Here is a 19,468-nt window from a genome sequence, read left to right on the forward strand (position 1 = left end):
GATCCACAATTTGGCTCAAATGATCTATTATTGGAGGCGGTTGATTTACCTAATATTTCTACAAATTAGAATCATGATACGTGGTGCAATGCAAGTGGACTCCTACTGACAGGCAAGTGAACCCAGTCAGACATTATAAATACCTCATGTACAGTTCATTTATAATAAAATATTTACTACACAAAAATCCACATTAAATACTTTTAGATCACTTTGAGTTCGCTTCTTCTATCTCGAAGATTTTAGTTGGGGATTCTCCAACAAGTTTAACGATATACTTTTTTCTCAAATTTCAAAATCATTTGGATGACGTGAGGTGGCTGACTACCTACTATTCGAATTATTATCAATCCAAAAGAGTTGCATAAGAATTAGTTGACAAATAAAATATAAAACAATTGATTGTGGTTTGGTATTATTTGTTTTCACAGTGTTAGAGGACCCCATTTGATCTGAGAGTGATGCCGAAAATATATTTCAAACTATGATGACAGGTTGACTGACTAATTCAAATGCAAAAAGTCTTTGAATTTGATAATTAATTGCTTCAGTAAATGTAGCCAAATAGCTAAAAATCCATATGGGTAAGTCAACCTGTCATAACATGTATGTATAATTTATTTATTCAATTATTAAAATTATACCGTATTGATGCAAAATCACGTACCATAATAATAAATATAATCAGTTCCCTTTTTTTACATTCGGAACAAATATATTATTTTTATAAAAAATTCTTGTTTTGATATTTGATTTTTCTTTTATCAATTAAAACTCTCATAGAACTGCACTCTAAAAATATTTTTCCCACGTGAACTGAATTCATTATAGAATTATTCAAATACTCAAATGTAAATTAAACTCAACACAATTTTTCTTTTTACTGATTATAAAAATTAATTGCAGACAATTTGACTTGTACAAATAACAGATTAAATTCAAAAATTACTGATTTTATTTTTTTAAATAAAATAAAATGACGTCCTGAGTTAAATGCAAGTATTAATGAAAAGTGCATAAAAGTCCCTGTGAAAAAATAAAGTACAATTCACCCTTTATAATTTAAAGAATTATATAATTTACCTTCCTCCGTAAATTGATGGAGGAAGATAAATTGCATTACTTTTTAGTGTGATAGGAGGTAAATTGCATTTTATTTTTACAGAAAATTTTGTATACTTTTTTATTAAGATAGAGGGTAAATTGTATTTAACAGTGCACCAAATTCAAGTAATTACATTAAATTTATCTATGATGAAAGTCTTAATCCCAATATGTGTTTATTAATTATTTTTTTAAAAAAATAAAACAATATTTTAGCAAAAGGGCAAAAAGTCCTTCGCCCACCATCAAAATTCAACAGCTTTATAGAGCAGACCCATCATCTCAAGTTTACTTTTCCTTTGCCGGAGACTCTCTCTCTCTCAGTTTCTGTCTCTGTGTTTTCAGAAGCTTTCAGCAACCAGGTTCCACTCCTTTTCTTCTCTCCATACTAGTGTACTCTTATTGATCTTGTTTTTGGGGTTTGAATTTGAGATGGGTTTGTTGACTTTTGGGCTAGTGAATTCAATTGTTTGGTTCGTTCGCGATTACCTGTCGAATGTTTTGGATGTTGAATCGTTATTGAGTATAAGTTTTATTGGATTTGATGCTGTTTTGAACTGCTTGTGGACTATGATGCTGTTGAAATGAAAAAATTATTCAGCTAGCGTTGATTCCCCCCCCCCCCCCCCCCACCCCACCCCCCCTTGTTTGATGCAAATTGTTGAGAAACGAGCAGCCTTGAATTTGTAAGAGTTTTTGTTTGGTGTGAAAGAAAAATGATTCGGAGGAGAGTTTGATTGTTATGATGTTCAGTGCAGCGGAGTACTGGTGATATGGTAGCTCCTGTTGACAAATGATAAGGAAAATTAAATATGAAAATGTTTAGAACAAATGGGATACGTATAAATTCTAGAAAGTTCATTTCTCATAGATAATGCTATTCTCCATATGATTTGTGAGGGAGGTGAAGCTTTTCGTTGTCTTATATTCATGACAACATAAATTTTGAGTTGAATAACAATCCGAAAGGTTGTCAAATTTAGAAAAGCAGCGATATAATTCCTGAGTGCTTGTTGCCAAGGGAGATAGCCTCCAAGTTAATGTTTCTGTTTTTGTGATGTGATGTTTTTCACTGCTCTTAAATGAGGAGTGACTGTATGGCTGATGAGTAGTTACTTGCATACATATTTATGTAATAAAGACATGCAAGTGATACCTCACGCATTATGGATCTTAAAAATTCTAATATCTGCATGCTCAGGTCTAGGTTTATGCATGCTTCATTTATTTGCATGATACTTCTAGAGATTAGTTGAATCGTCGGTTAGTAAAAACAAAATAAATGTTAGTTATGTTTTTCCCGGTTCTAATGATTTTCCAAGATCCACTAATGTTCTGCTGTATCAAGCCAGAGTTCAAGCAAGTCTTTATTATATTAAATAACTCTTAACCACTTCTTTCTTCATTAGAGCCTGCATGGCTGCTTTCATTGTTTTTTGATAGTTGTTGTGGGAACCTAATAGTAATCTTAATATTTGTAGCAAAGTCTTTGATTATTGTTCAATTGTCTGATTCTGATTCTGGACCTGAACGGGTGAAAACATCTACTTCATGTTTATGAAAAGTTGAATTTCCAGTTAATATCCCCTGCAATTTATGGTGAAAGAGGGCTCCACACCAAACACAACTATGATGGAGGAGATTCAGTTGTATACCAACTGGGATAATGTCATATGTCCAATATGCTTGGACTTTCCCCACAATGCTGTTCTTCTTCAATGCGCATCATATGAAAAAGGATGCCGATCTTTTGTATGTGATACTGATCATTTGCATTCAAATTGTCTGGACCGCTTCAAACAAGCAAATGGGATGTCATCTGGTTCACTACCACCAAATTCTGCTGAAAAACTACCAAGTATGGGCTCAGGATCAGATAGCAAGCCACAATGCCCCTTGTGTCGGGGAGAAGTTACTGGATGGGTAGTAGTTGATAAGGCTCGTGTGCATTTGGATGAGAAAAAACGTTGTTGTGAAGAGGAAAAATGTCCATTTACAGGCACGTATATGGAGCTCCAAAAGCATGCACAAGTAGAGCATCCTCATGCTTGCCCTTCGAAAATTGATCCGGCACGCCAGCTTGATTGGGAAAATTTTCAGCAATCCTCCGAGATCATAGATGTATTAAGCACTATTCATTCAGAAGTCCCACGTGGGGTGGTACTTGGTGATTATGTGATAGAATATGGTGATGATAACTCTGGGGATGATTTTGATGACTTCCCTGGAGATGAGGGAAACTGGTGGACATCTTGCATATTATATCAGGTATTTGAAAATTTTAGGACATCTAGAAACAGAAGAAGATCAAGGGTCAGTGATTCCAGAAGAGGAAACCACCGTGTGAGTTATGATACCTCAAACTCTGATGAGGGTTCTGTATCATCTGCAGAATATGCAGATTATAGGGCTGACGAGACGGACGATGAGTTTGTAAATGCAAGGCGAGCATCTAGACGAAGAACTAGCCAACACAGGTGAGTGAATGCACTAATTTAGCCCAACTAAATGCCAAACTGGTACTCTGAACTTTTTGTGTAAAATGTAACCGTTTTCGGGTGCAAAATATGTATTCACGAGTTGAATATTTTATAGAGAAAACATCTTTGAGATCCATTTCTTCTTTTTGGATTTTCATGATAATACTAACTTTATCAAATTTAAAGATGTAGAAGGAAATGCTAGGTAATAATGAAGGTAATGGTTTTCTTTTGCAGTAGATTTCCTCAGGGGAGGATATTCGTAATAAGAAAATTCATTCTTTGAACAGTTCCTTTTTCTTGTCTTCACTTCGATTGTATATGTTGTCTCACAGCTCTCGAAGGCGCCGCTCCCGCTTCTACGACAACTAGTTAAGCAGTGTCCGCAGAGCTCTGCATTTCTTCTTTACTGTAAGATGATTTGAATGGTACTAGTTAACGTTACATATCCAATCACCATTTCAACTTTTCCTAAGTTACCATGTTTGTCCTGGGATGAACGTAACTTTAGCTTTGTTTCTTTTTCCATATAGCTTTTGTTTTCATACCCCCCACTAATCTCTTCTTTTCTTAATTGTACAACAGATAGAATTTACCGTAGCTGTGGAATGGAAATGAAAGTGAGTATCGGTTCGGTGGAAATGGACAGCAGGTCGTGTTGGCTCTGTTAATGACAAGTTCTATTAAATTTCTCAGGTTGACGTAGTCCCATCTGATTATCTTTCTGATTTAGTGCCTTTTCTTCTTTTTCTAAGGGTTAGGTGTTTGTATTTAATGTGCTCTGCTGTTTAATAGTAACTTGTTTGTTCTTTACTGCTCGTTAATATTCCATTAACAGACTTGTCTAGCTGCTTAGGTTATCGGTTGATTTCAGCTATCGTTAGGACCTTATGTTGTCGATTGAATAGGTTTGGAATTGAAATAATGTATTATATAAGGTTTCATTTATTTGGCCTCATTAGTTTCCTGGGGTATCTCGCAACTTGATCCTTCCACTACCAACTCTCTGAATTTACGCACTTTTAATGAATATTGGTTGCTTCTTATTAGAGGATCTTGACGTTGATGCATGAGACGATTGATGATACACGCATATGTTATCGTTGTATTTCTCTGATAGGGGTTTTCTCTGCTCATTTTCTGCCGTTCGTTTTCTTGGTTTCTCTTTAATTTTAATAAGTCAAATAACTACAATTGTCAAGGGCATCAATTCATGATGTCATTAGCCTGCAACTGGGGTATGTGTATGTATGCGTTTGATGTAATCGTATATTCCATCACAGCCGGTGCTGTGGCCTTGGCTCATTATAAGTTTACAAGGTCGCTTTCTGCAAGTATGTGGTGTGCTTTATACGCTTCTTGGTTCCGTGGACGCTATTGTTTCGCCCTGATGTTGTCGACAAGTGTACGCCATATCCATAACCTCAAATACAAATCGTGAAATAATATTATAAAGGTAAATTAAATGAATTTTTGGTATAATTATGAATCTTTCTTGTTATTTGAAAAACTATTAAAACCCATTTAATTTTGATAATCGTCTAACAATCACTCTATTTTATTAATTTCCGTCAGGTTTTCAGTCATTGTTTTGCAGAAAACTAATCAAAATATCTTATGGACTAAAAATTAAAATTTTATTTATTTTTTAAAAAATTTAATCTTTTTTTATTAACAAAGTTGATATAACTTTTCATGAATCCATCCTATTTTTTATATTAATATGCAGTAAGAATATAATTGTCAATTTCATACATTAATCCAAATATTACATAATTTCAACAAAAGGTATTTGAATTTTCAAACAATAAGGATATTTGTAACTATATCAAACTTTAGAGAAAGACAATTTAAAAATAATGAGGGACCTAGAGAAAAAGGTATTCCCAACTATAACATTTTTATTTGGTGTTTTTCAACCACATTGCTTAGAAAATGAACTTTTTACCATCGAGTTAATGATATACCAGGCAAGATTTCAAAAACTTCAGGCCGAGCGGGGCCGAACATTGATACTGAACGTAGAAGTATTATATGAATCATCAACCAAAACAGAAAGAAAGGTTGAAGTATTGTACATCAAAACTTATATATGTTAACCGGTGAATAAAAATTGCTGCAAATTCAGAACTTCTCCAAGGAAAAAGGAGAAAAAGATGGTCCATGTGTGAGATACAACACTCTGGTCCATTACGGCCAAAGTTTGAATCAGAGAACAAGCTCAAGGATTAATACGGAACGTTCTTGGGGAGGTTGCGTATTACATTGCTCTTCATACCAATCTTAGAGCGCATGGCCTCAATCCCAGACTTGTTCATTGCCTTAATTACTTTCATCCGGACTACATGCTCTCTTGACTGCACGGTTGCTAGACCCATGCTCTTGTACCTGCCAACCAAACACATTCTCATACCATTAAGTTTCATGTCAACATATTCTAAGATTCAAGTTCCCTACCTTCCTCTTCTGGGTGGGTGGGAGGCAGGAGGCAGTTATAGGGGAAGGGGAAGACACAGAATGTTTTTATTTTTACTTAATTTTTTCCTTATTTAAAGAACATGAATAAAAATTCACTTCACATACCTTGAGGCTAATGCAGCTGTGATAGCATTATTTGCAGGTGTAGGACGTGGTTTCTGACGGTAATATCTCAAGAATTCCCTTGATCCAAGCATTTTGGTCAATGTTGAACCATTATTTTGTCTGGTTATAATTAGCTCAGCACCACCACTACCGAGTTCAACAGCTTTCTGCGTGTCATCAACTGCAACTAGTTGATTCCCATCTGCATCCACATAACTTTTACACAGAAAAACACAAAGGCAGTCAGGAAACAATTCCATCAAAACATTTAGTAGTTCAGCGAAATATCTTGGTGAAAAATTGTAGCAAGAACTAATCCTGTTATTAAAAGAAACAAAAGGACAAAAACCTGCTGCTGTAATCATAAAATTCTTCTAGTTCTGCTTCCTCATCTTCAGTTCCATCACCATAGTGCACCTTGCAGTGACCTTTAGCCTCCATATGCTTTCGGACGGCCTCCAAACTACTGAAAGGATGACATCTCTCATTACAGTACAGACAGATGTAATCCCGTTTAACCTGTAAAAAGAAATCATAAGTCCACCGCAGACACAAGAACGTACATTGTAAAAGAATATCAGGAAGACCATGGAAGATGAGAGAATAGATCCAGCATGAAAAATTCAGTACCTTGAGGCTGAGATAAGTAAGAAAACCCTTAGGATCTTTCAAATACTCAATGTCGGGGATGAAGAACCCATGCTGCTTGTGCATGTGTACCATACAGCTCTCTATTGTATCATGCTCCAGATCGCACATAAAGCAACAAGAAGGATCCAAACCTTCAAAGTCATCATCACCATCCTCATCTTCATCCATGTCATCATTAGAAGGATTCTCATTTACCTTAAGTTGTGTAAAGGAGTCACTGGCTTCACCAACCAAGTCTTCTTCAGGATCAACCTCTTCCCATTCACTGTCTTCACTTTCGTCATCTTCTTGCACTGGTTGACGTAGAGGCTCTTTTGGAACACGGCGTTGAAGAGGCTTAATTATTGTGCTCCCCGCACCATTGCTGGTGGGCGTTTCAGAAGCTCGCATTAAGTGACTCTTAGATTTTAGGTGCTGCGCATGGGCTTTAGGACTTCTATATTCCTTGCCACAGAGGCCACAACTATAAACCATGGGAGTTTCATCTAACTTTCTTCTTTCTTCTGCAAGTGCAGACTGCCTAGCCAGGAAGAGTGTTTCAGTCACTCCAGGAACCCCTGCCACCTGGAAAAGAAAAAAAAAACATATATAAATTAATCAGAGTTGGCATACTCAAGTAGTCTGACAAAATGTCACAACAGCAGGTATAGAAACTTAAAATGCAGGAAAGCCCATTCTATGGATATGCCTAAAATAGTTGTACAGAAAAGTTGCATGCTAAATGAGCTTAATTAATTTATCAGCAGGAAAATTCCCACAAGAGATGAGATAAAAAGGGAAAACACCAGAGCACGCCAACAGACTTCTCCATACTATATAACTAACAATTACACTAGATGACTACATATCCATTAGGACAAAACCGGACAAGAGGGATATACCAAGAACTAACTTCAACAGTAAGGGTCCTGAACGAAATTGGTTAATTTCCCTCTAACAACACATCGAGGCACAAAAACTGATTACTGACACTAAATGTGTGCCCAAACTCGTGCTTGTAGGAGCTGGATCATTTACCATTCACAACGATAACTGTCCTTGAAATTAATAATTCTTCTATCTATCATCATGCAATATGGTTAACAATAACAAGTTGAAGAGATTTCTACACAAGTTCCTAAAATTTTCTAAAACTTTGCTAAACACTGCCAAGACATCAATTTTACCCAGATAAAACTGTTCCTCGAATCACATAAAGCATCAAGAACTAATACCACCCCAAATATGTCAACAGACAAGAAAAATCACATCGGATTACTTCAATAACATCAAATACAAAATATATTAACTGCAGTTCAGTTCCACAACCGGGAAAAAAACTCCGTCTTTCTTACATCCACGCAATTACGATCAACAATATCCCATTCCACCAAAAAAAGAAACAGAAAACGGAATCAACCTAAAAGCGAAAGGGGAAAAGTGGAAACCTTGCGTTTGAGATTGTAACGGTGCCATTCGGATTTATAATGGAGCTTTTGCTCAACCTCGTCCACGAATTCCTTGTTGCAAGCGTTGCACGTCAATCCCGGCATCCCTTCTTCTCCTTCTCCGGGTTCTGTAAATTTGAGGCAATTCGAATGAGAAACCTGCCGAGGGTTTTCTCCAGCCGCTTTGATGTCGCATAGAAATATCACCGTATGCGTGTATATATATCGTGTGTCTACAGAAAAAGCGTGTCCTACTGCAAAAGTGCTTGCGCAAGCGCTATCGTCCGCTGTGCAAATATATGTGAGTAAGCGCGATTTTTTTGACCGACCCCGATTGGTGGAAGGTTTTAGAAAATTTTCAATTAATTAATGACTGACCCCGAAACAATGTATATCCCAATTTCTTTAGAATTAAGCTAAACAAAAAAACTAGTAATAAATAAAAAAACACTAAGTTTTGGTGTAAATATATTTTGAAAAATTACATATAATACCACTGAATTTATTTTTATCTAATAAATAATTTTTTTTGCTAGTCAGAATTCACCGAATTTATTGATATTGGTAAAAAAATTAGATAAAAAATTTATATTTACTTCCAATTAACTTATTATTGAACCCTTAACTACTGCTAAAAAGATTTGGCAATGAGATTAATTAATTTAAGTGTTGATAAATTAATTTTACAAATCGGGTTGAGAGTTTTCTAATTATGATAACTCTTAGAATTAATTTTTCTTTATTCAAAAGGAGTGACTGGACACAGAGAGCCCAATTAGAGATTTCTGGGCTGGACAAGGAGAGTATAAGGCCCAATATGGACCAATGGACATCAACTTAGCTAAAAGCCCAATCGAAACAAGCCCACTCCACAAAAACACCACCAGCCAACCAAACACCCAAGTGGCATTTCCATCACATTTTTAATTGTGGTACTAGTTTTGCAATAAAACATAAAAATATGGGGCTAAAGTTGATTATTTTCAAGAGCACAGGACTATCTTGTAAAAGAACCTATAGGTTGGTACTAATATTGCAATTTTCTCTTTGCCCCCAAAACCTGCTCTGCTAGTCCACCCTCCTTTCACCCGATCTCACTAATTTTATTTGACCTTTCCATTACATTTTTTAACGGCGGAACTAAATTTTATAAATAAATATTTAAGTATGAGACTAAATTTGTCCAGAAGCATGGGAATAAACTTGCAAAGTGCCCTATACTGTTGGACTAATTTTGCAATTAACTTCCAGAATTGGAAAGCACACCGAATTGAGATTATTGGAATTGGACAGAAGTTCATTTACATAAAGGCAGACAGTGAATGCATATCACACAGTTTTCACTGATAAGCCAATATTTTGATCAACTGATATATTTACATTGGAAGAAGAAAAGAAAATTCAAGAAATGTATGTAGTTTCTTGACTAAGATTGTGATGGGGCTGCTGAAGCCTTGCAGATGGGGCACCAATTCTTGAGCTGCAACCACTGCTGTATGCACGTTGCGTGGTACCCGTGGTGACAGTTGACCAGCTCCCCAAACTCGTCTCCCATTGCATACTCCTCCTGAAATAGATGTATGTATACAGTCATTCTCAAGAGCCAACAATCCACCACAAGTAAACGATGATGCTAGTATTGTGTGATGATGGGCGAAAGGTAAAGAATGGCCCGTGCAAGAGCACGTTCTCAAGCTATGAATAATGAACGAGTTGCTATTTCCTTGTTCTGGCTGGTACCATCAGCAGAAAGCTCAAGCTTAAGACGTTTCATGTCAATTTCGTTCTGTTTTTGCTTTTTGGTTGGGGCGAGGGGTGGGGTAAGATACTGTAGATAGAAAAACTATAACCTGGCAGATACTGCATTTGACGTCGTCTTCATCCTCGCCCGATTCTGTGATCTTTACTTTTGGTAAGGGTGTTTGATATATGCTTCTCCTAAGGCTCTTCGAGAGTGCCTCTTCTGAGAGTGGCGTGCTCACTGTACCCATCCTCTCTTCTAAAGCTAATAATTCCTGTGAAATATGTAGCATGCTCTTAATGTTATAAACACCCATGCAGACTGCTAAAAGAGAACATAATACAAGGTTACCACTTGTCATACAAGTTAGAAGAATAAATAGAAAAAACGACCTCGTATGACATGCCATCAATATCGAGTCTCAAGTCTCGATGTTGGTCATAGAGGCTGCGGCCGCTGTAGAAAAAACTGCTTTCCAATACAAGCCGTTGCTGCGGATATAGAAGAAAAGTTGATCACAACTTACAATCTGCAGATATTAGACAAACAAAGATTAAGTACCTCATGTGTCATCTCTTCATCTCGTTCAATCCTCTCAAGAGCTAATAATATCTGCAGAAGAGAAGAAATGACAACATGAGGTACCGTAATTTGTTTCGAAAGATTCCAATCCAACCTAGATGGACTATGGGCTGTTGCTCTGCATACACAAAAAGAGCAACTAATTTGGGCATTATAACAGTACCTCAGCGATATTATCCATGTTCTGTCGGTGCAACACTTCACGATTCCTTCCAAATCCAAGTTCAGTGGAGGCAGATGGAGTATCATCATCACTACTGGAAAGACTATCAGAGCTTAAGCCACTTGAAGAATCACTTTCAGAAAACTCAGGTAATGAATTTTGGCTGCCAACATTAAAAGGCGTTCCATTGTCAGGAATTTGCGAGATACTAATAGAAGATTCTCTAACAGATGAACTGTTTCTTCCATTCTGTTGGCAGGAAGGCCTCATTCGGGTGTTTACATTCCTTAACCTCTGAGTCCAAACAGAAGCATCGCCAGTCATCTCCGCTCTAGAACCAGAACTACTACTATTACGTCTTGAATCCGAGATGGAGATACCACTACTTGAAGACAATAAATGTCTTTCTACGGGTGATGCCGCAGCGATCTTTCTCCCTGTACGGGACGCACCACTTTCTGCGTCTGAACTTCTCTTTTTCATCATGTTTTTCCCACTAGACACGGGCTTCGGTGGTGAACAATTTGTTGGTAAAACATCTGATGATGTCAAATTCGATTTCATATTCCTCAGACCATTCCTGCCTCCGATGTTGCGATTAAATGGCCCTAGGGCAGAGCTTTTAGAAGCTGATGGAACATAGGAAGCTGGGGGAGTGTTTTGGTTGCCGGACCCAGATTTATGATGAAATACTTTTCGAGGTCTGACTTTGGATGATAAACTAGAACTCCCTGCTTCCCTCACAGTAACATTTCCAGAGTTTTTCATTGATTGTGATCGATATCCATTCCGACTACTCGGTGAAGACATAAGCTCTGAAGCTTCGGACACACTTAATGGACTACTTCCTGATGAGTCGCTGTTCAATTGAGAAGGCAATTTCCTCTTCGAATCAAGATATGACTTTCTTGCACTGGTCATCACGGCACTACTAGAGAACTTCCTAGTTCTTTCATTCACATTTGAAGGGCGAATAGAAGGCTTAGAAGATTTGGCTATATCAGAGCTCCCAATTTTCGTATTCTGAGTGTACTTGATTCTCCCGCTGCATCCAATTCGGTTACAAAACTTAGCATTCTGATCCCCTTCTGAGGCTTTATCTTTAAGACCAACAGTATATCCTCTTCTGGGTGTCACAAGCCCACTGCCACCTCTTTTATCAGAGAATCGATTCATGAATAGTTGTAGTTAGCCTCTATTTTCTGTTCCAATAATATAGAGTTTTAGTCTTCAACCTTAATGGACATCCCCCAGACGACACTGAAGACATGTGATGGATGGTAGTCAAATGCTGGACTTCCCACCTTTTTATTAACATAAGCAAGAATTTGCCGAAAATTGTAAGAATTTTCAAATTGACTTGTCAACAGGACATGATCTCCATGCAAACTTGACACAGTTACGATAATTAAGGAAGTTCATTCTGTCAAACAAGTGATTTCTACAGATGATGCGTATTAAATCTAAGCAGATTTTAAAGAAAGTAATAAATACATCAAAATTGAATATACCAAGATGTCATCAAAAGATGCGAAGCACGCATAAAGATCATCCAATATCAAGATATTCTTTAAATTACATCACGACGTCTGATATATTAAGGAGTATTGCAAAAACTTTAAACATCAAGTATTTCAATTTCATCACAGGTACAAGCACTTCACATCAACGGAAGTATGTCGTAACTCATACCGTGAAGATAACAGGAATCAGAAGAACATCAACTTGGAGTCAACATCAGAAAACTTCACAAGCTTTAGGTTCCTACATGATCAAATAATCACATAAGTAACAATATATGAATGATCATAGTAAGATCAGGAGAGAAAACAGAGTTCAAAACTCCTACATAGAAACAAGAGGTTAACACAGTCAAATGGCCTTTCTTAAATTCTCAAACTCCTAAAGACTTGCCATGGTTTCCGTCTTATTTCGGTAACTGAGAACTTCTACAATATCTTATTTGATTGCTTCAAACTTTCTATTGGTAAAGTAAACACTTTATCAAAATCAAGTCACCACAAAGTTCAAGGAAACATGACTCCACACTCTCTTCTATAACAAACAATCTGCATGAGTTGGACCAGAGAACCAAAATCCTGTAACCTATACAAAAATCATGACTAGAAATAAAATAGCTGGAAAATTCCAATAAATCAAAAAAGTAGAAAGAATAATTTAAAAACTAAACTAATAAATAATCACAACCCCAAGAATGTGATTACTGAGGTAGAAACTCAAATTTCCAACGTAAGTAAAACGCTATCAATCAAGATTACAAGACTTGAGCAACATCAACTCCAATCCAATGCAAACAAGAAAACAAGAATTGAACAAGAAAACCCATATAAAAATGAACCATGGAATGAAAACAACACAAGAATAGGAAATTCAAGAACCCTTTACAACAAGTTCCATACTCCAATCAGAATTCTCAACAGAACTCCAACTCTCAACAAGAATCAACCAAGAAACAAGAAGCAACAATCCAAGAATACCCATCATCATACAGACCAATGACAATCAAGTAACCAAGAAGAACACCTCCCAACTTTCCGTTCTTGTTTCTTTACCTTCTTCTTTTTGCACTGGTCTATTTTCTTTCTCCTTTTACACCAAAAGAGAAACAATAAAAATTCCAACCACTACACGATACGAGAAGGGCATCTGCCTTTTAAGAGAAAGAGAGAGGCGTGTGTATAGTGAAGTCTATATACGTATACGAGCGTGTGTATCTCCTATACAAATGTATAAATGTGAAAGATCCGAGGCTAATGGGCGACTCAAAGATTTTGAGGAAGGATGGCTGCACGAACCAACCATAAAACATAAACAAATCCTTAACAAACCTCTGCTGAATTGCCGTCCTGCCTGTTGTGCTTTGTCAGCCGATTTCACCCGTGGGATTTCACTTCCGTGTTTGGACGGTCAAAGATTGGGGGCTGTTCGGCCTCCTGGGCCCACTGGGCCACTGTTGTCCGTCCAAACGGCTGTCAACAAGTCAGCCACACTATTCCTCTGTTTTTCATTTTCCTTTTTCAAAGAATGATTATACATATGATTTATGATCTATTTATACAAATTATTTTAAATTTTTTTATAATTACATAAAATTCATCACTAAAAACTAAAAAATTGATAAGTTTAAGTAATGATGTCGACGTTTTTATAGAACTTACCCCTAAAACTGATTTTTTGAAAAAAAGGGGACCAAACTATGTAAAAATTTAAGTTTGTACGCGAAATACAAATTTAGTCTGCTCAATTATAAAACCAATCAAACACTAATGTAATATCTCATAATTATGAAATATTGTATTTGAATAATCTAAGTGGCTAACCCCAAATGAGTAATTCACACTCTGACCACCTAACACAAGTTGATCTCATCTGATTACAATTGGATGAACCCCAATTACACACATGGTTTGTAGATATCCTCATGATGAAAACCCTAATTCTGGAAAGTGAAGGATGTCTCTTTATGATGCTGGAAATTAAGAATGATGGGCTGTTTGTCCCCACAGTGACACAAACCCTATAAAACTAATTACAATACAACAAAAGAGTACACTATCCATTATGGATGTCTACAATTTGCTCATCTTTTTGTGGACTAAACCAATTAACAAATTCCACCACTTACATCTTCCCCACCTCCCAACTCATCATCCTTTTATTCATTCTAGGGATAATTACATTTGCACTCTTAATTTATAATTTATTAATTTAATTAAATTATTCATATCTTTTGTTTAATTATAGAAACTCCTTGTGACAATTAAAAATAGCGGTAATTTGTATAACTCTGTTGATATTTCTGAGTGATTTATGTGTAATTTTTCAAAAATTAATTAAGGATGGTTTGTGTATATGATGTTGACGTTTTTAAAAGGTGCATGTGTATTTTTTTGAAAGACATGAGTGGTCTGTATAAATAGACCGTAAATTAGGAAGTTTAGATATAAATATCGCTTTATTTTACTAACCATTGTGGCACACACTACTTGCGCGCATATAATCAGATAGATACAACATATATTTTAAAAAACAAAAATCAATATAAGATTAAAAGCAAATCAAGTGATTAATATGAATGAAAATGGAGAGTAAATATGATACTATATTGACGGTAAAAAAATAACGTAAATCATTTGAAATAAATAAGTAACTAATTATATTCACCAAAATATTTATAAGTATATAATTGATATTTTAGAATTTGGTGTTGCGGTGTCACATTGAAAATAATATAAATTTATTTATTTTATATAATAATAAGTACATTAGTTTTATTTGGTTTTTTAGCTATTTCTGGATGGAAGTAGAGTAGGTATTGGGATAATTAATATATTAAGAGGGTTGTATGATTGGGGTTCACGAACTTTGTGTCCAACACCCTTTTGAGTTTCTTGATTAATTTAGTAAATGGAACATCAACTTTAGTTTCCACGGACAGGGGTCCCATGATTAGGCATCTTATTTTGGTGGGGAAAATTTCATAAGTTGGAGATTTTATTTAAATAATTTAGGTGAAGATCATTAATTATTAGCTTAGGATGTCAAAAAATCATACAAAATGGACAAATTTAAAGTCATATATCCGGACTCGATACTTCATCTGATGTGTAGACGTTTAATTCATTTTATGCCCGAACGTTTCCCTTTTTAGATGCTTCAACCAGTTCTGGCGAAGCCATATCATAACATTTTTGAAAGCTAAGCTCTTACGATCATGAAGTCAAGTCGAGCCAGATTCTGAGTAGAAAGCAGTGGGTTTGCTCTCCGAACCAAGCTAGATAGTCCCCTATCACTAGGCTCACCAACCAACTTGGACTCTTTTTTTATTATTCTTGCCGGATATCAAAACAGACCATAAGGGCTATTTCCAGCCACGAGTTCCCTTATAACATAAGCGCTCTTGTGTGTGTTTATTATAATCTATTTTTATTTTTTTAATTATATAATTAATATATGATTGAATTGATATATTCCTCAATTTTGATAAAATATTGATATAATTATGTAATTAGTATTTAAAAATATTTAATTTGACGTGCCATATTATTAACTTGACTTGTGGTAGCATCTTATTTTTTGGTAAATAAGCAAAAAAGTTAATTAATTGTGGCACAAACTACTATATGTAACAAATAATTAATGGACTTTAATTCACTTGAAAATGTTTCATGTTTTCCCCTTGGGAAAAATCAATAAGCTTTAATGTGCTAATATGGTAAACAAACATCGAATTAAATTAATACAAAATATTGAGATTTATTTATTGTTTTTAATCAATATTGACATATTTGTCTATTTGTCGAGATATTGATTACCACTTCAAAAAAATAAAAAAAAAGTAATAGGGTGAATTACCTAAAGCTTTCTTGAAATTTGAGATAATTACGGATACTCCTTCGTTGTTTGAGCAATTACAAATACCTCATGATATTTGATGAAATTATGTAATATTTGGACGAAAGTATGGAACTGTCAATTTTACCCTGTTGTTTTTTTTAAAAAAAATAAAAAATTTTATAAAAAAAAATCAAATGAGGTGGATGAAAATATTTAAAAAAAAATTCCACTTAATTTATAAAAAATAAAAAAATATATGATCAGTTCATGACCACAAAAAATAAATGAAGATCTGACGAATTGGACTAATTGTTAGATTAATTATTTAAATTAAGGAGATATTGATAATTTTTAAATAACAATGGAGTTTTTATAACTATGTCAGAATTTTTTTTAGAAGAGTTGGTTGTAATTTAACGAAATAATAATAATAATGATTATAATAAAAAAGAAGGAGAATGTGGGGGGCACGGCTATTTGGGTCTTGGGGCTGTGCACGATTTACGCAATTCATTCAACTACCGTTACATATTATGTCCAATTGCCCAACTGCCAAAACCCCTCTCCCTTCTTTTATTGCAAATTAACCGTCTTTCTTTTTTCTATATCTTTTCTCCTCATCTTCCTCAATCATTACAACATTCGCTTCTTTCTTTCCTTCTTTCTTTCTCCTGTTTCTTCAACATTCTATATATGAAGAATTAAGGTTTCAATTTCTCTTTGTTGTATATTATTCTACCAGGTACACAATAAACCTTATACTATTTATTGTCTTCTTCTTGTGTTTCTGCATATTCATATATATTCCCACATGTTTGTTAGAATATATAGCAACAATTTCCATCATTTTATGCTACTGAATGGCTGCCACCCGTTGTATGCAATGTGGAGGAAACAAGGAGAAAATAGATTCGTATTTTTCGTTGTTATTATGACGTAACATTGATTAAAAATGAACCCTCGATGGCTTGAATAATTATGTGTGGTGAGAACTATAAGTTGTCTGAATCTTTTATTATATAGAATATTCTCTTACATTTGTAGAGGGGATGAATTTTATTGTGTATACATAGTTTTCTGAAAACGGTGGGGGGATTTTACATTTTTGGGAAAAAATTCATTGTAAATCCCAAATAAAAGGGTACTGCAACAAAAAAATCATGTTGAAGTTGAAGTTAATTAACTATGAAAAATAATAACTTTTTGTAGACTATAATGATATAGTTCATTTGTTTTCTTGGCCGGCTATGAGTGAGTAGACTTGGATTATGCTCCAAAAAGTTGTGGTTTCCTCCACCTATTGAAAACGTTTGTCACGAAAGAAACAAGAGATGCGCTTTTACATTTTAAATACTATTAAAAAACACCAACCAATTAATGTCCTTTTGGTATTACATGCAGCTTTGTAAAACACGGCTTTTGGATATCTAATACTATCCCCCGCATCTCTATCTTATTTCTACTGAAGTTTGTCTAATATACAGGTAATTTGTTCATTGGATTTCACGGATTTTCTTCACACACACACACACAGACAGAGAGTTGCAATATCAGTGTGTTTATTGTGCGAGTATGTTTCCTGAATGCAGGTATTATTAACAACCGGCAGTTCCAGATGGCTGCAAGAGCAAGAGATACTGCTCCTGGAAAGGAGAAGAGGGGAACATCCCCTTCACATATCTCCAACACTGCAACCACACAGCGCAGGAGAAGTCCTAATCCTTCCAAGACCAACTCTCCGGCTCGAACCCACAACTCAACGTCTCCATCAGACAAACACATTCCAAATTATCTCAGGCCGACGGTGTCTTCAAGTCCTGATGTTTCCAAGTCACACGGCAAGAAACCGGTTTCCACTGCTGAAGCTGCCAACAAGCCTAATCTTGCAAGAAGAAGATCCTTTGACAAGCCTCCATCGCCCTCTCGCACGATGACCTCACGTATTTCGCCAAATCCCAGAGTCTCACGTGTTTCGCCAAATCCCACTCTTCGATCTTCCTCGTTTTCAGGGAAAAGTGTTACTCCGGTGAAAGGGGTTGCAGATAAGAGTTTGAGAACAGCAAAGGATGCTGGAAAACAGCCTTCCTTATATGCTAGAGCTGTCAATACTGTGAAGAAGAGCAGCACCGGTGGCATCAAGAAGCAAGACGGCAGAACTGCTGCTCCGATTACAAAGGACAAAGTCATTAGCCCTCCTCAGGAAGTCGAGAATCCCCATACACCTGATGTTCCAGAACCAGAAATGCAGTACCGGTATCAAGAAATGCCCCTTGCTGAAGCTGAAGAACAGACAGTTGAAACTGCAAGCAATTATGAAAAGGGAGCCAAGGATTCACTGCTGGAAGATCAAGAAGATGGTGCTAAAGACTCCCCGCTGGAAGATCAAGAACCAGTAGATTTCAAGCAAACGGAATATGAAAGCAGCGATGAGGATGCCAAGATTGTGACAGTTGAGTCTTCTACAATTCCGGAAAAGCAGGATGCAGAGGTTGTGATTGTCGAGTCTTATGCAATTCCAGGAGAGGAAGACGCCAACGTTGTGAAAGTTGAGTTTTCTGAAGTTCCAGAAAACCAGGATGCCCCTCTTGGTGTGATGATGGAAGAACCTGATGACGATTCAGACATCAAAGAAATAAGCAGCCCGCAACAAGAACTGAAAGAACAGGGTACCAACGAAATAAATAACATTAACAGCGATGAAAGTGTTGCAGGTGCTCCTAACGAGGACGTGGAAGAGGAGGAAAGAAAAGAAGAAGAAGAAGAAGAAGCAATGTTATCGAATGAGAATGAAGAAGTGGCCATTGGAAGTGAAGCTCACGAGCCTAAGGAAACAGAACTGAAAGAAATAGTGGTGGAAGTGAATCGTGAAGCAGAGAATGCAACACCAAAATCTCAAAAGAATTCGCCAGTTTCCAACGATGTGATCGAGGAGACAGCCAACAAGCTCCGTGAACAGAGGAAAAACAAGGTGAAAGCACTTGCCGGAGCCTTTGAAACTGTCATATCCTTGCAGGAGAAGTGATAGCATGTTTCATACTTCGTTTTCACAAATGTAAGAAAAGAAAGAAAAGACTTCTACTGATCATCCTAATCATGAATGACAACATTGTTGATACATTAATTCTCCTACAAACTTCAAAGAATATATGATATGGTAAATACATATGTTTGCTTCACTTAATTTGCCTTCTTCCTTATGTGTATCACCTTTCTAGTTTTCTATACAAAGGTACGTCTAGATTTTGTACTCAAATCAGGTTTGGCGGGACTCGAACCTATTATATAATAAGTACGATACACTTGCTAATTCAAAGAAAATAATCGATCGAACGATTCATTTGGTTCGATTGAACCCAATTTTAGTGATAATTTTCCCATT

At 36.0% G+C, this 19,468-nt stretch overlaps 4 protein-coding genes across 18 annotated transcripts; 2 read left to right on the forward strand and 2 right to left on the reverse strand.

Annotated features, from left to right (window-relative positions):
• The first annotated feature begins 1,322 nt into the window (after window positions 1–1,322).
• LOC105164936 (E3 ubiquitin-protein ligase, putative (DUF1644)) lies at window positions 1,323–4,542 on the forward strand. 5 transcript variants are annotated; one of them, XM_011083779.3, is made up of 4 exons: window positions 1,323–1,466; window positions 2,682–3,581; window positions 3,920–3,995; window positions 4,170–4,542. In XM_011083779.3, exons 2-3 carry the CDS (start codon window positions 2,701–2,703, stop codon window positions 3,954–3,956), a joined length of 918 nt encoding a protein of 305 aa, XP_011082081.1. In that variant the 5' UTR covers window positions 1,323–1,466; window positions 2,682–2,700; the 3' UTR covers window positions 3,957–3,995; window positions 4,170–4,542. The 5 variants fall into 5 exon arrangements, 4 of the variants coding, with proteins under 4 accessions (XP_011082081.1, XP_011082080.1, XP_011082079.1 ...); XM_011083778.3 differs by having other exon boundaries at window positions 1,326–1,466; window positions 2,670–3,581; XM_011083777.3 differs by having other exon boundaries at window positions 1,347–1,466; window positions 2,586–3,581.
• Window positions 4,543–5,593: 1,051 nt separating this feature from the next.
• Window positions 5,594–8,454, reverse strand: LOC105164935 (Zinc finger protein 622). The gene is made up of 5 exons (XM_011083776.3): window positions 8,246–8,454; window positions 6,798–7,382; window positions 6,517–6,686; window positions 6,168–6,383; window positions 5,594–5,972 (listed from the first exon to the last, which is right to left on the reverse strand). Exons 1-5 carry the CDS (start codon window positions 8,348–8,350, stop codon window positions 5,813–5,815), a joined length of 1,236 nt encoding a protein of 411 aa, XP_011082078.1. The 5' UTR covers window positions 8,351–8,454; the 3' UTR covers window positions 5,594–5,812.
• Window positions 8,455–9,498: 1,044 nt separating this feature from the next.
• On the reverse strand, window positions 9,499–13,552 carry LOC105164934 (uncharacterized). 10 transcript variants are annotated; one of them, XM_020694641.2, is made up of 7 exons: window positions 13,305–13,550; window positions 12,424–12,495; window positions 10,732–11,933; window positions 10,548–10,598; window positions 10,379–10,477; window positions 10,096–10,260; window positions 9,499–9,812 (listed from the first exon to the last, which is right to left on the reverse strand). In XM_020694641.2, the coding sequence occupies exons 3-7, from the start codon at window positions 11,905–11,907 to the stop codon at window positions 9,672–9,674; spliced, it is 1,632 nt and encodes a 543-aa protein (XP_020550300.1). In that variant the 5' UTR covers window positions 11,908–11,933; window positions 12,424–12,495; window positions 13,305–13,550; the 3' UTR covers window positions 9,499–9,671. The 10 variants fall into 10 exon arrangements, with proteins under 10 accessions (XP_020550300.1, XP_020550301.1, XP_020550302.1 ...); XM_020694642.2 differs by having other exon boundaries at window positions 10,732–11,991; XM_020694643.2 differs by having other exon boundaries at window positions 13,246–13,550.
• A 3,178-nt stretch (window positions 13,553–16,730) lies between these two features.
• Window positions 16,731–19,265, forward strand: LOC105164930 (calmodulin-binding protein-like protein). 2 transcript variants are annotated; one of them, XM_020694872.2, is made up of 3 exons: window positions 16,731–16,831; window positions 17,491–17,573; window positions 17,679–19,265. In XM_020694872.2, the coding sequence occupies exon 3, from the start codon at window positions 17,705–17,707 to the stop codon at window positions 19,109–19,111; it is 1,407 nt and encodes a 468-aa protein (XP_020550531.1). In that variant the 5' UTR covers window positions 16,731–16,831; window positions 17,491–17,573; window positions 17,679–17,704; the 3' UTR covers window positions 19,112–19,265. The 2 variants fall into 2 exon arrangements, with proteins under 2 accessions (XP_020550531.1, XP_088738164.1); XM_088882038.1 differs by lacking the exon at window positions 16,731–16,831 and having other exon boundaries at window positions 17,481–17,573.
• Window positions 19,266–19,468: the final 203 nt, after the last annotated feature.

This window comes from Sesamum indicum, linkage group LG6, assembly GCF_026168435.1.
Source record: "Sesamum indicum cultivar Baizhima isolate 11 linkage group LG6, ASM2616843v1, whole genome shotgun sequence".
NCBI lineage: Eukaryota > Viridiplantae > Streptophyta > Magnoliopsida > Lamiales > Pedaliaceae > Sesamum > Sesamum indicum.